At 54.3% G+C, this 13767-nt stretch overlaps 2 protein-coding genes and 1 pseudogene across 7 annotated transcripts; 2 read left to right on the forward strand and 1 right to left on the reverse strand.

Annotated features, from left to right (window-relative positions):
- Window positions 1–2204: 2204 nt before the first annotated feature.
- Window positions 2205–7079, forward strand: SNX22 (sorting nexin 22). 6 transcript variants are annotated; one of them, XM_090270751.1, is made up of 7 exons: window positions 2205–2340; window positions 2689–2772; window positions 3165–3269; window positions 3726–3820; window positions 4174–4206; window positions 4454–4521; window positions 4894–7079. In XM_090270751.1, exons 1-7 carry the CDS (start codon window positions 2266–2268, stop codon window positions 5013–5015), a joined length of 582 nt encoding a protein of 193 aa, XP_090126877.1. In that variant the 5' UTR covers window positions 2205–2265; the 3' UTR covers window positions 5016–7079. The 6 variants fall into 6 exon arrangements, 5 of the variants coding, with proteins under 5 accessions (XP_090126877.1, XP_090126873.1, XP_090126875.1 ...); XR_016509803.1 differs by lacking the exon at window positions 4894–7079 and having other exon boundaries at window positions 2689–2904; window positions 4174–4363; window positions 4454–4514; XM_090270747.1 differs by lacking the exon at window positions 4174–4206 and having other exon boundaries at window positions 2689–2904.
- On the reverse strand, window positions 5233–12078 carry PPIB (peptidylprolyl isomerase B). Its single transcript, XM_090270752.1, has 5 exons — window positions 11883–12078; window positions 11230–11343; window positions 9293–9386; window positions 6425–6609; window positions 5233–5824 (listed from the first exon to the last, which is right to left on the reverse strand). Exons 1-5 carry the CDS (start codon window positions 12015–12017, stop codon window positions 5702–5704), a joined length of 651 nt encoding a protein of 216 aa, XP_090126878.1. The 5' UTR covers window positions 12018–12078; the 3' UTR covers window positions 5233–5701.
- Window positions 9960–10858, forward strand: LOC150016619 (WW domain-binding protein 1 pseudogene; annotated as a pseudogene).
- Window positions 12079–13767: the final 1689 nt, after the last annotated feature.

Here is a 13767-nt window from a genome sequence, read left to right on the forward strand (position 1 = left end):
CAGGAAACTATTTTCCATAACTCGTTCTCTGTCCCCAAAGACATTTTAAGTGGATCTGGTTTTTCTTCATTGATCTTTACTCGAGCACCATGGAATGCTGTGGAATTTTGCAAGTCATTTGTATCAAATCTCCCTGTGTAATTAATGGTGAAAATCCATTGATTTGCAGCTTCTCAGGAACAATGGAAAATTAAGCAAATATCAAGGTGGACAACAATCTGAAGAGAGGAAGTGAGGCAAGAGGGGTCTAACTCTGAAGGTGTGCAGAGCGTTCCTATTGTTAACCCCATGCTTGCCTTCCTCCTAGAACACTGGCAACCCCTGCTCCCTTCCTGCCTCTCTCTCTGCCCTTCCTCCTCTCCCTTGCCTTTCCCCAACACCCCACGGCCCCATTCATTCATATAGTCCTTCAGTCAGATGTTTTTTGAGCATCTACTACATGCCTGGCACCATGGCCTGAAGGCACTGAGTCTGGGGCAGAGTCCCGGAAACCAGGGAGACACCCAATAAACAGTAACTACATTTTGGAATAGACAGGGTGACATGATAAGGTGATTAAGAAGGAAGGCCTCTTTGAGGAGGTGAGTTTTAGGCTAAGAATTGGAAGTTTTAGGCTAAATCCATCACATGAAGAGTCAGGGGAAAGCATTCCAGGGAGAAGAATCAGTAAGTACAAAGCCCTGAGGCAAGAAAGAGCTCATTAGGTCCGAGGAACTGGAAGGAAGTCACTGTGTCTGGAGCCCGGTGCCCAGGATCTAAGCAGATGCCTTGATGACGGCTGGTGCTGCTGGATGGAGAATGGGCTTGATATGGGGGTAGGCACTGAAAAACAGGGCGATCCATTTGGAGACTAGCAGTTTTCTAGGTGGTAAATGTAGAGAGAGGGGTCAAAAAGTCATTAGGATGGATGACCAAGAAGTTTGGAGGTCTGGGGGTCCCAGGAGAGGAGTACTGGACAGTAGGCTAGGCAGAGCAGGGTCCCTGAATGAAGGGGGCCCGAGAGTGTAAGGCAGGAAATGAAACCCCCGCACTTCTCCTAAGGGTGGGTCATTTCCCTTCCAGAGAGTTTCAGCTTCCTGATTCCAGGGCTCTTGTGAGGATGGAATTTGGGGGGGAAAGTGCGAGATGTAGTACTGGTGAGACTTGCTTTTCCCCTTTAGGGTTCACCTCTCAGCCTCTGTAAGAGCAGAACTGGGAATGGAGAACTTCTGCTCCTGCTCAGAGGCACCTCTGCACTAGCGAGTGTGGAGCGAGTCAGTGGGTCCCCACTCTCACCCCTAAGACAGGTGCCTTGCTTCCTCCTTCCCACCATGCACAGGCCTCCTGCTGGGTGTGAGCTCTTGCAAGCTGCGCCTTCTCTCCCTCCATCACTCACCAGGCCTTTGTGGCAAAGTCAGTGGAGTGAACTCTGCTGAATGGCTGAGGGGTTAGGGGGCTGAGGAATATGAGGAGCAGAGACCCTTTCTAGCACAGGGGGTGAGAAAGTTATGGATTAAATCCTGCCACATACTCAGGAAGACCTTGCCCAGAGGGGTGGGCAGGAGCAGCCTACTGCTACCTTGCACAGACCCTCCTACCCTCCAGTGTCCTGTCACTGCTCATCGCTGCTTCCAGGTCAAGCCCACAAGCTGCTGTTCCTCAGCCCCTGCTCTGCTGCAGCGTAACGGGGATCATCTCACTCAATTTTCGTACACTATCCCAGGGGACGCATATTGTCCTAATTTTACAGATGAGCTCAGGTCTACACAGTTTGGGGAAATTCAAGCTGTCTGACCCTCAACGCAGAGCCTAGGTACCCAAACTGCCTCTTCCCGGCAAACTGGGCCCGAATCGGGATGAATGGGCTACACACACACACACACACACAAAAAAAAAAACACACAATGAATGAATGAAGAGGCATATGGATGCTGGGGGTGTGGGACATCAAAACCAGATGGGGTCCAAGCCTGGCCACTCTCAAAGGGTCCAGGTTGAAAGTGGAGGGAAAGGAATTGGGGGCAACCTGGTCTCAGGAATGGGTGTGAGGAACGCAAGGACACTCCGCCAAAATATCCCCTTCCGCACAGCAACGCCACCCCCCCACCCCACCCCCGGGCAGGGTCAGGGGGCGGTTCCCTGCTCATGGTCTAATCTGCCCTGGTCAAGACCCAGCGCTCAGAGGAACGCCCCGGGGCGGGGCCATCTGGGAGCCCGGCAGCCCTCCCGGGGTCTCCGCGCTTCGCCGGAGAATTCGGGCTTCGAGCTTCGCGAGAGGAGGGGTGGATGCTGGAAGTTCACATTCCATCCGTGGGGCCGGAGGCCGAGGCGCCCAGGCAGAGCCCAGAGAAAGGCCACATGGTGAGCGGGGGCAATGGATGTGAAGGGACGCGGGGACCCGCCGGATTTCTCCGCGCGCCGAGCGAAGTGGGGATCCCTCTCCCTGGGCTGGGGCGTCCGAGTGGGTCAGGCTGGGCAGTCAGGGGACAGTCCCGAGGGTCATGGGACGCTTGGATTTGCCAGCCCTGAGGACCGCGGTCCAGGCTCTTGAGGGCTGCACGGATCCGCTCCCTCTCCTCCCGAGAGCGGGGGGAACGCTGGAGGGTCTCCAGGGAGCGGCGGCGCTCCGAGCCGCTTTGTGCCTGTAAGAGCGGGAGGGTGGGTGGTCGCCTCGCGCCGCACCGGGCCTCACGCGCACCCGCCCGGCAGGTGTTCCGAGTGGAGGTGCAGTACCGCGGGCGCAGACACACCGTGCCGAGGCGCTACAGCGAGTTCCACGCGCTGCACAAGCGGGTGAGGAGGGGCCGCCGACCGACAGACCGACCGACCACAGCCCGGCTCCTGCCCAGCCCTGGGAGGCGGCAGAGCAGCTGCGGTCCCCGCTCCTGTCTCCCCCGTTACCGTGCCAGTCCCTGGAGGGCTCAGGTCCTGGGCGCTGATGTCCCGATGGGCTGCGGGGTGGACACGGAGGGGCGGGTCTCAGCCAGTAATGTCCACGCCCTGTGCTGTCGGCTCACCCTCGGGCGTCTGAGGCTGTTGGGGCCTCTCTCCCCCCTGTCCCAACCACACTCACCCGGGTCCCTGCTAGGGCAGAGCCTTAGACTGGGGCAGGCGCTTGCTAGGGTTAAGTGAGCTTAAGGGCTCAGCTGGGACACTGTGAACGCACAGCGGTAACCTCCTGGCAGATCAAGAAACTGTACAAAGTGCCTGAATTCCCCTCGAAACGCCTGCCCAACTGGAGGGCCAGAGGATTGGAGCAGCGGCGGCAGGGCTTGGAGGCCTATATCCAGGTGCGTATGGGTCTCCCCCTGTTACCCCCTAGCCTGCTGGACTAAAGGTGTGACCCAGAGGTGTGGGAGCATGGGGTGAGGCGCAACGCAAATCGTGGGCATGCCTTTTCCTCCCCTAAGCTTTAGTCTTTCTTAATAGTAATTTCAGAATAAATTGAATTCAATTGTACTTGCACTTTCATTGAACTGGGACTGTCAGCTTCCTGGTTGCCGAGCAGGTGGTCCCAGTTCGATGAAAGCTGGTTCTTTTCCTCCTGGGTGCGGTCCTGCACTGCTCTCCTGATGAGGCTGTCGGGCAGGGACCGTTTCCGTCCTCCCACACAGCGATGCCAGACCACAGGCCAGGTAGCATGGCCTGTACCCAGTGCTCTTGAAATTCGTAACCACTTTGGCAGGACCCGTGTTTATACCTTGCCCTGGGCTGGGTATGACAGAGGCTTCCTCTGTCCTCTCCAGGGCGTCTTGTACCTGAACCGGGATGTTCCCAAGGAGCTACTGGAATTCCTGAGTCTTCGGCACTTCTCCACAGACCCCAAAGCCAGCAGCTGGGGGTGAGCACCTCTGGGGGCCATGGCTTGGCATGAGAGGATCCCCAGTGTTGGGGGAAAGGGACTCTTGCAGCAAGCAGGTGAAGGTTTTAGAGGCCAAATCCTGTTCGTTTTCACATCTGCCAGACCTGAGCCTGGTTCTTTCACCTTGAGACAGGACTGAGCTCCCGCAGCTTTCCTGACCCCAGTGGAGGGGCTGTTTGTATAGCCTTCGTTACCCCAGCCCACTCCGGAACTGAGCTTGTTAGAAATAGCAGTGGCCCCCTGGGAGGTGAAGTTCTGGTCTTCCGTTCCTCCACCCTCCCTCGTGCTCCCCTGGGCATCCCCAGGCAGCTCACGTTCTTTCTTCTTTTCAGAGTCCTGGGGGAGTTCCTGCCTAGCGACAGCAGGCAAGTTTAAGCCCCTTCCTGCATGCGCTGCCCCCTGGTGGCCATAGGCCAGGAAGCTGGTCTGCTGCCTCTAGCTTGTCTTACCGGTCCTACGGCTCCAGATTTTCCTGTTCGTACCTCCAGAGACCGAGACCACTGCCCACTCACCTTTTCCCTTGTGGGTTGTTGTTGATCTCAGTTCCGAGCCTCTACCTAATAGACTTTGCCCCACCTCACCCTCCACTGCTCATGGGCCTTTTCCTTCTAGCTTACAGCTGCACCACAGGCCTGTCATCAGCTTCTGCAGGGATCCCTACACCTGCATCTCATCCCCAGGTGAGGAGGGCCTCTGACCTAGAACCCACATTTAGGGCCCAGGAAGCAGGGAGGACTTGGGGGTGAACCTGCCATTTCTCAGCTCCCAGCATCTCCTACTGCTCTCCTTTGGGACCACACCAGCTCTGCTGCTCCTGTGCCCCTGGAGCTGGCTTTATCTTCAGGGAGCAGACACGGTGAAATTAGCGTGGCTCCCGGGTCTGCATTCCTCACCAGCCTGGCTTTACCAAGCTAATGTGAACTGTGAGTGTCCAGGCCTCCTTTCAGGTGACGAGCTGTTATGTGCCGCCTTGGCAGAGGCATAGGGAGCTGCAGGCCCGAGGCCAGGACCATCCCACACCTCCTCTTCCTCCTGCTTTCCTCCCATCCCAGAGCCTCTGCCCAACATGGTGGTGAATGGCGTGCTCCAGGGCTTCTATGGCTTCAGCACCGGCACAGCTGATGCCCAGCCAGAGGCTCCCTGTCTCCCTGCACCTTGGCTGCTGATGCCCTGACCAGCCCAGAGGCCTTTGGGCCTCCTGCCAGGACAGTCACGTGCCTCAGTACTGTGGACATGGGCTTGGGTCCCCCTTGGCCTGGACACAGGAATGACCCACCCCAGGGTCAGAACTCAACTGCACTAGTGGCTGGAGTGACAGAAGTGCACACTTACAGCCCTGAGGCCAGGGCCAGGGCAGGGAGAGCAGGATAAGGATAAGGGAGAAGTTAATCTAGGAGTAGGCCATGAAAAGGTACAGGTGTATTTCTTCACCTACACTGGAGAGGGGGCACGCAAAGGTTGAGGCATAGTAGCTGGCAGTTTGGAAGCAAGGAGCAAAAGCTGGACAGTCTGTGGGTAACACCTGCAGAAAGACTTCAGACCTGAGCCCAAGAAGGGGATAAGCATCCGTTGTCACAGGAGTCCCAGACAGGCTTCTTGGGCAGAGGTGCTGCAGGCCCAAGAACCCAGCACATTCACAGGTTATATATTTAAAAAAAAAAAAAAAAACCCACTTTTTAATTGGTCAGCATTGGTAGAGTTTGTTACAAAACTGGGCCTGTGGAATGTGAGGGGAGGGTCCGCCCTGTCATGTATCAGCACTGGGGCCAGCACAGCAGAGCCCTGTGGTGGGCTGTCTTCACCCCCACAGTGAGGGCAACAGGTCCAAACACAGTCGCTCAAAAGGAGAGCCCCGGGGCCCTACTCCTTGGCAATGGCAAAGGGCTTTTCCACCTCGATCTTGCCAGAGTCTGCAATGATCACATCCTTCAGGGGCTTGTCCCGACCATCTGTCTTGGTGCTCTCCACCTTCCGTACCACCTCCTGGGAAGGAAAGGCAGAATGAGGAGGCACAGTGGGTCAGGAGGTCCGCCCCTCACGGCAGACAGGCCCCAGTGTATGGTGGCAGAGGGCTAGACTCCCAGGTGTCTAACAGCCTACAGACCTCGAGGCGCCACCATCCTAACAGAACCACGGCCAGGTGCCAGCCCGGAGCAGGGAGAACCCAGCTGTGACAGAGGGCGCAGCAGTTTGAACCTCTGAAGTATGACCCAGGTTGGGCAAAGGGTGAGGAGGAGGAGGAGGAAGAGGGTGGCTGGGAAGGGGGTACCCAGTGCCCTGTACAGCTCAGGGTGGCATGCAAGCACATGACACACTGGTAATAGAACAGAGGTCCCCAGAGTGGTACAACCTCACCAAGGCCTGGCTGGCCTCTGCCTGCGACCTGGAAGAATGCAGGACTTGGGGGCAGAGAGAGGCAGGCTATGTATTGTTAAATCCCCCCAGGTTTGCAGACATGAACACTGGTCTCAGTTTGAGTTCCTCCTTTTGGGAAAGGGATAAAATATAGGGTTCCTGGTCCCCAAGGTCTGTCATGTCCCTGGTAAGGGTTGCCCAGGTTTACCCCTCATCTCCAAAACTCACCATGCCCTCTAGGACTTTGCCAAACACTACGTGCTTGCCATCCAGCCAGGCTGTCTTGACTGTCGTGATGAAGAACTGGGAGCCGTTGGTGTCTTTGCCGGCGTTGGCCATGCTCACCCAGCCGGGCCCGTAGTGTTTTAGCTTGAAGTTCTCGTCGGGGAAGCGTTCACCGTAGATGCTCTTACCTGGGAAGGAACATAAGAGTAGGTCAGGGGAGCTGGGCTGGCACAAACCAAGCAGATCTTTGGGGTAAGGATGGCAGGGTCTCAACCTGTCCTGTGCCAGGCCAGGCTCAAGTGGGGTACAGGGGCTTAAGAGCTGCTCCTTTCCTATCCTCTGGCCTTTGGAGCCAAACCATGCTGACAGGCCAGGTAGGTTTAGGGAGGAGCTCACATGATGGATTACTTTAAGAATGCATTTATGGCTTTTAAATAAGGCACACATTAACTAGCAGCGTTGGCGAGGGCCAGAGAGGCCTTGCCACAGAGGGACTGGTGGAGAGAGGCTGCTGTGTAAGATGCAGAGGTAGCAGAGGGGGAAAGAACCCTCTAGAGAGGAGTGTTGTGGCTGACCAGCTCTGCTTCCTAAGAGCACAAGATGCTGAGGTAGCTGCCTCTTATCTACCAATGAACAGAAAATAAAAGGTGACAATGAATGTGTGTAAGTGTCCCTCCATAAGGGGCCCGGGGCCAGGGTACAGGACAAAGGGAGCCGAGAGAAGACAGAGTTTCAGAGATCCGAAGATACAGGACAAATAGTGCCTCCTTTTTTTGTCTCCTAGAGATTAACACTGAGCTAGTAAACTAGAGGCTGGGAAACCCAGCAATGAAGAAGTAGTTTTCATTTTGTTTTACCAAACACCTTTCAAAGCCTTGTTTTCCTATTCAATACACCTATTTTCGCCCTGTGGTTCCACAGAATGGAACCAGGCTGGGAAATTTCCTAGACTGATGATAATCAGGGAGATACTTCTGACTGTGTAGCAAGTAGAAAAAGACTGAAAACCAAGAATTTCTAGACTCTGGCTGGTGGGGGTGGGGTGTCCCGGCCTGAGCCCTACCTCTCGCTCCCACCTGGGAAGACCGCAGTCTCTCCCACTGCCGGGTAATGCCTCCTGGCTGAGGATGCCCGCTAAAAGCCTCTCCATGGAAGAATCCTCTTCGCAAATGTCAACCAGCTGCAGGATTTCAGTCACGACTGATATCCAATCCCCAAATCCACACCCTTTTTTCCAATCACTTTCCTAAGATACAGGGAGTCCCAAACTTAACGCAATAGCTTTCAGGTTAAACTCAACATGTTTCGTGGTCTCTCCCAGTGGACATCATTGCTTTGCCAGCTCTGCACACTGTGGTCCCCACCCCCATCAGGTATTCATTCTTTCTTACCATTCCTGCTGCCCCCATGGCAGTAATGACTACTGCTTAGACTGGTAACCTCTTACACATAAAAACCCCCACCTTAAAAGATGAAGAAACGGAGGTATAGCGAAGTTAAAGGTACCCCAGCTAGGAAGTAGCTGAGCTGCAACTCAAGCCAAGGGGGTCTGGCTCTCAAATCTCCGCGCTTACCCCCTGGGCCATCCTACCATGGGGTTCTAGTCCACACTCGCTACCCAGGCACAACCACACCGACCCCCTCACCAGTCTGCTTGCTCCTGCTTCCACATCCTGAATCTTGTCACATTATTCCCTCTCAAACTCTTTGTGCCTGGGTCTTCCCCCTAATTCAAGTTTCCAGCGGATCCTCACTCCATGTAGGACAAAGCAGTGTGCTCTACTTCCATTCCCGACCCCGCTTTGGCCAAGTTCCTGCTGCAGAACACAGCTGGGCTCACGGCATCATCGTGCCTCTCCTTTGCCCATTCCTGTCCTCTGCCGCCAGGACCCTGCTCAAATCTCTCTTCATACTGGCAAGGCTGCTCCTCTGCTGAGCATTCGGCAATGGCTGACCTTTCTTAGCGTGTACCGGGAACTTCCAGTCATGGTCTCACCCACCCTCACAGCACCCACGACTCTTCCCACTCTTTACACGAGAGGCCACTGAAGCCCAGAGGACTCACCTGCCTGGTCACAAAGCAAGAGGGTGGCAGATGCCAGGTCACGCCCAGCTGTGTCTGCCTCCATAAACACAGCACTTGGGATTACGTCTGCTTTGCCTTCCTCCACGGCTGCCGCTACTGCTTACATCCTGTATTGTTAAGTAGCCTGCCTAGTGTCTTCTCCTAGTTTTCCCACCTAGGCGATCACCAGAGGACAGAGCCTGGGTCCCAGAGGCTGTATTACAGCCCCTCTGTGGGCGTTCGGGTATCACAGCGGCCACCAAGGCCTGGCCCAGTACACACTCACTGAGGGGGTGAGCTGCAGATGCAGGTTGAGGGAACAGCAGGCTATGCGCCCAAGTGTGGGGAGATCTATGGGTTAATCCAGGGTGTCTGTCTGTCTGGCTGTCTGTCCTATGTTTACAAGTAATGTATGGGGAAATTTGGTCAGCTCTGGCCAAGTGACCTCTCGTGGAGACTACCAAGAAGAGCAACTTCTCCCACCCTCATGGTGGCTTCCAAGGGCGCCCACACAGGCTTTGCATGCCTGACCTAGAAACACCCGCCCATGCGTTTCACTTCGCTCCCCTCCTGCCACGAGGCACTGCAAGGCTGCAGGCCTGGACCAGCGAGACTGCCAGCTGGGTGAGATCCTTGTATGTCCACCTGACCCCCATGACTCCCTCCTCAGTACTAAGAAGGGTGCAGCTGGTCTCAGTGCAGATGCCAGGCCTGCCCTGGGAGCTGGGGAAGAGGCCTTGTCTACCCAACACAGCCCAGAGCCCCTGCCTGCACTGACAGACCCCCAGCCCCAGGACCTGAGTTACCTCCAGTGCCATCTCCCCGAGTGAAGTCTCCACCCTGGATCATGAAGTCCTTGATCACACGATGGAACTTGCTGTTTTTGTAGCCAAATCCTTTCTAGAAAAAGGGATGAGAAGGTGAGGAGGTGGCACGAGGTGCCAGGCAAACATTAAACAGGCCCTGCAGAAACCTAGTCCATGACTCCTGCTCACAGATGAGACTTCACAGCTGGCCAGAGTCATCGTTCCATGTGCCGAGTGAGCAGTGACTGCAGGCCAGGCTTGGAACACGCAGGTCCAGGAAAGGCTAGACTGCACATTCTTGTGCCTTTACACAATTCCAAGACTTTATATAATTCTATTTTACATGATGCCTCTGCCTTTTCCCTCTCATTTTTATTGTAATCATAAGAAGATGCAAGGAAAATAAAGTTGCCTGCTGATCCAATGAAAAGTTGAAATATAAACTTTCTTAAATAGGGCACTATTGTTTTCTTAAAACCTTTACTCTTAAGAGAAGCTGTGGTGCAGAGACCACAAACTGTAGTTTCCACAGACATGCTTTCCTTGGTTATTGCAATGTCTTAAAAGATAAATTTTCTCAAAAAGAAAAATCCAGATTTCTGGACTCGGTTTAAAAAACTCAAGACGTGATTAATACTGTCCAGATGGGAGCTCTGGTCACAGAGCGATGGTGACAGCAGCCAAGATGGGCTGGGCAGGGAGCACGGCAGGGGCAGCAGAGGTGGCAGGGTGGGGTGGCTTGCATAGAGGAGACTGTGGTCTTCAGGGCGCTGTAGGTGGAGGCCCAGTGGGGGCCAGCAGTGAGAACAGCGGCGAGGTGGCCTGGGGACACTTCAGGTGCCTCAAAAGCAGCTTCGAGGGCTTTGCCAGGAGTGAACAAGCAGGACCTCTGTGAGAGGGGTCACCTCTGCAGAGGGACTGGCTGCTGCACCTACTCTGAGCTCTGGTGGCTCTGGCTGCCCTGGACTGTCCTCGCCCTCTTTAGCTGCTCTTGCGCCTTCCATCATCGATGAGCAAAACTCCGGCTGCAGCAACAGCAGTGGTGGCGTGAGATCAACTTGTTGGCCTGGCCCTGTTCCTACCAGTTCACTGCTTGACCGTAGCCTCCTCAGTGCCTTAAACCCCCAGCCTATGAGGATGTGGATCACTGTGCGGGAACTCCACTGCCTTTCCTTACACGGTGGTCCCACGCTGCCCCTTGACTGCTTCCAGGGAATGTACCTGCTGCTCTTCCACTTCTAGCTGCCCTGCCCACTGCAAAGGGACAAATGTGGAAGGTGCTTCCTCCCACCAGAGTGCCCCACCCCCCATCAGGAGGGCAAGTCTGGGGCAGGGGTGAGTCCTACCCCCACAACCCCTCCTGTCACTATCACTGCCTGACTTGGTGACCCGGTCACCGAGCTCTGACCTTGTCCTGACTCCAGTGAGGCCAAGCCAGTCAAGGAGGCTAGTGCTAGTGCCACCTGGCCAGGTCTGAGGGACTGCTCCCCTTGTATACTGCCACTAGATCCCATACCCCAAGTTTGTTTGGTGCGACTGGCTTCCAGTGAAAGGGACATCCCATAGCAGTTTTGGGAGGCCGGGTGAGTTGCTTGCCCACTGAAAACAGCTCTGGTCCCAAACTTTTTGAGATCTCCTTGGTCTCTCCCTGCCCTCCTAGAGTCTGCCTGAGAGGACTGGAGTCCTGAGAGGGGCCACGTTTGGGGGACCATGCTAGCGCTACCCCCAATGACATACAGGAGCCTTTGGTCTCATTAGAGATGTGAATGCCAACAAAAATAATATGTAATACTGGGTTCCCCTTGCCACCAGGACAACAGTTAGTTGGTACTGAGGGCTACTGCTGTAGATGGGCCACATTCTGTGTTGCCTGCTGCCAGCCCTACCTGCCAACTTCACTTGGTTTAAATTTGACTACCTCCGCTCTAGCCACTTACCTCTCCTGTAGCTAAGGCCACAAAATTATCCACTGTTTTTGGAACCGTCTTCCCAAAAAGACCTATGACCACCCGGCCTATATCTTCATCTCCAATTCGCAGGTCGAAGTACACCTGAGGATAAAGAGCATTTTAAACTTAGCCTCTTTAAAGGGGCCTTGAAGGGTCCAAGAAGCTGTTCTGGGGATGGCAGAGAAAACAGAGCCTTCTTTTAAGAGTAGTGTTTCTGGATCTGATAATAGGCCCAGGCTCCAGAAGTTAACATAAAAAAGACACCACGCAAGTTTAAACTATATTGCTGTGCTTTGTAATGGGAAGTGGCTAACATCTGACCTAGAGAAAGGGTTCACTACTTGGCAGACGTGATTTTCTACCGTTTCGCCAGCACTGCAGGATATCTGCAAACAGACTTGTCTGAGGCTGACGGTGCCGGCCCCAGCTGGGCATCCCAGGGGCCGCCACCTGGTTCAGGGAAGGGGTTTCGGGGACAGTCGGGATCATTCTGTGGTCTGAAGGGGGGAAGACTGTCCGGGCCCCACGAGGACACAGCCGGGAGACTAGGGAGGGGCTTAGCCAAGTCCGAGGACGCCCAGGCCAACCCCGGCAGCGGACGGAGGGCCTTGCTCGGCAGGTCTGGAAAAGGAAGGCCGGACCTTGACGGTGACTTTGGGCCCCTTCTTCTTCTCATCGGCCGTAGAGTGTCCTGGCAACAGCAGGAAGAAAACGGAGCCCACGATCAGGGCGGCGGCGAAGAGAACCTTCATGTTCCGCTCGGAGAAGCGCAGCATCCACCGAAACAACCAAGCCGGGCCGGAGCAGCCGAGGGCCGGAAGAAAGTGGGGGCACGATGGCGTGGGCACCGGTGCCGCCACCGAGAGCTGCTGTGGGGGGGACCGGGGCTCCTGCGGGCCTCCTGCGGGCCTCCTACAAGGAGGTTGGCCTCATTTTCCCCCTCTGGAGCGGCGCCTGATAGTAGGTCCCTCTGGGGGGCGGAGCCCGACTCCCTGACGGGGCGGGGGAAGACGCGGGCTCGTGGGTGGCTGCCACGTTACTGCGGCCTCATTGGCTCTCCAGCTCCCCAAGTGCCCACCTACAGGAAGATCACAGAAGGCAGTCCCTCCTCCAAGAGCGAAGGGATTGGGTTTCTGAGACTACAAAACCCAGCAGGTAGCGCGGCACACCCAGTGGCCCGCCCTGCGTTTGCGGAAGTGGAAGTCTTTGGGAAGTGGGTGGCCGGATATTTTATGTTAAGAAGTGCGGGGGTAGGGGTAGGAGTTGCTCACAATTATCCTTATAAGGCCAACCACCAAATTGGGTTTAAGTGTAGTTTCCAAAACTCAGGGCGCGTTTATGCTTATCCAGAATATGATCTTATACAGCTCCTTGTACTTGTCTTGAAAATCTTGCTTCAAAACCCACTTTTTTACTTAGTCCCTGTTATTTTACCAGTTTTCCCTCCCTTTTCTCATCTTACTGTGTTTAGTGCAGTATGAGTGAATGCATGCTCTATTGTATATTCTGGTTTTCAACTTTTCTTTACCTAATCTCCCAAGTAACTACCTTTTGTGTGTGGTGTTGTGAGAAACGCTCACAATAAAAACTGGGACACAGGACTTGAGCAGTAAAACGAGGCCTTTATTCACGAGTCTGCAGAGCCGGGCGCACCCTCACAGCCAGGAGAATGTGCGCCCCAAGTAGACAAAGGAACCTGGTTTTATAGTCTTAGCTTCCCCACCCTAACGCAACTAGTTTTCCCCTCCCCTCTCCTCCTTCCCCGTTTCTCCATGACTTGATACTCCGGAGGTACAATCTAACGCGTTCATCTAAATGCCCCTATTGTGATTTGTGAATATGCTAATGTTATCCACTCCCTTCTCAGAGATCCTTTAATTACATTTGCCCTTAAGACCCTTCAATTACATTTGCCTTTTGTTACCAATGACTTTGCTACTGGTTTGGGAGTCACTATGACCTTGTTTCTAACAGTGTGTGTGTGAGCGAGCAATGACAGTGTTGCACTTATTTTGTATATAGCTGCAGGGCTAAGTGCTCAACAAATAATGGTTGTGATAGCTGATAGCTTCACATTAGCACCGAGGTGGGAAATAATATATACAATGGCCTGAGGTTTTGTCTCCCCTTTCTAGAAACCTTCAGAAAGGTCAGGGGTAGTTAAATGCCCTGACAGCATTATTTCAGGTCTTCACACACACTTGGTGATCCAGTCTACCGCACACATATTTCATTTCTTGAAGTCTTACACACACCCCAAAATAAATCTTTCCAAAACGTGGACCTATGACATTATTAAACATCTTTAAAATTAATTTTCAAAGATTAACATTATAGAAATTCCTGGTCTTCACAGCCCATACTGTAGGTAAGCATGACTCTGTTTCTATAGTTAAACTACAGTTTGGGCTCTATGAGGTGCTGACCTAAGTTTGGGGTTAGGCATGGCCGCTGGCATTAACTTCCTTCCTTACGGTGAAGTCACTGCACGGTGGCCGCAGAGCCTCAACAGATAGTTCCCACATA

Source organism: Furipterus horrens, unplaced genomic scaffold, assembly GCF_987537825.1.
Source record: "Furipterus horrens unplaced genomic scaffold, mFurHor1.1.pri manual_scaffold_3, whole genome shotgun sequence".
In the NCBI taxonomy this organism is placed as follows: domain Eukaryota; kingdom Metazoa; phylum Chordata; class Mammalia; order Chiroptera; family Furipteridae; genus Furipterus; species Furipterus horrens.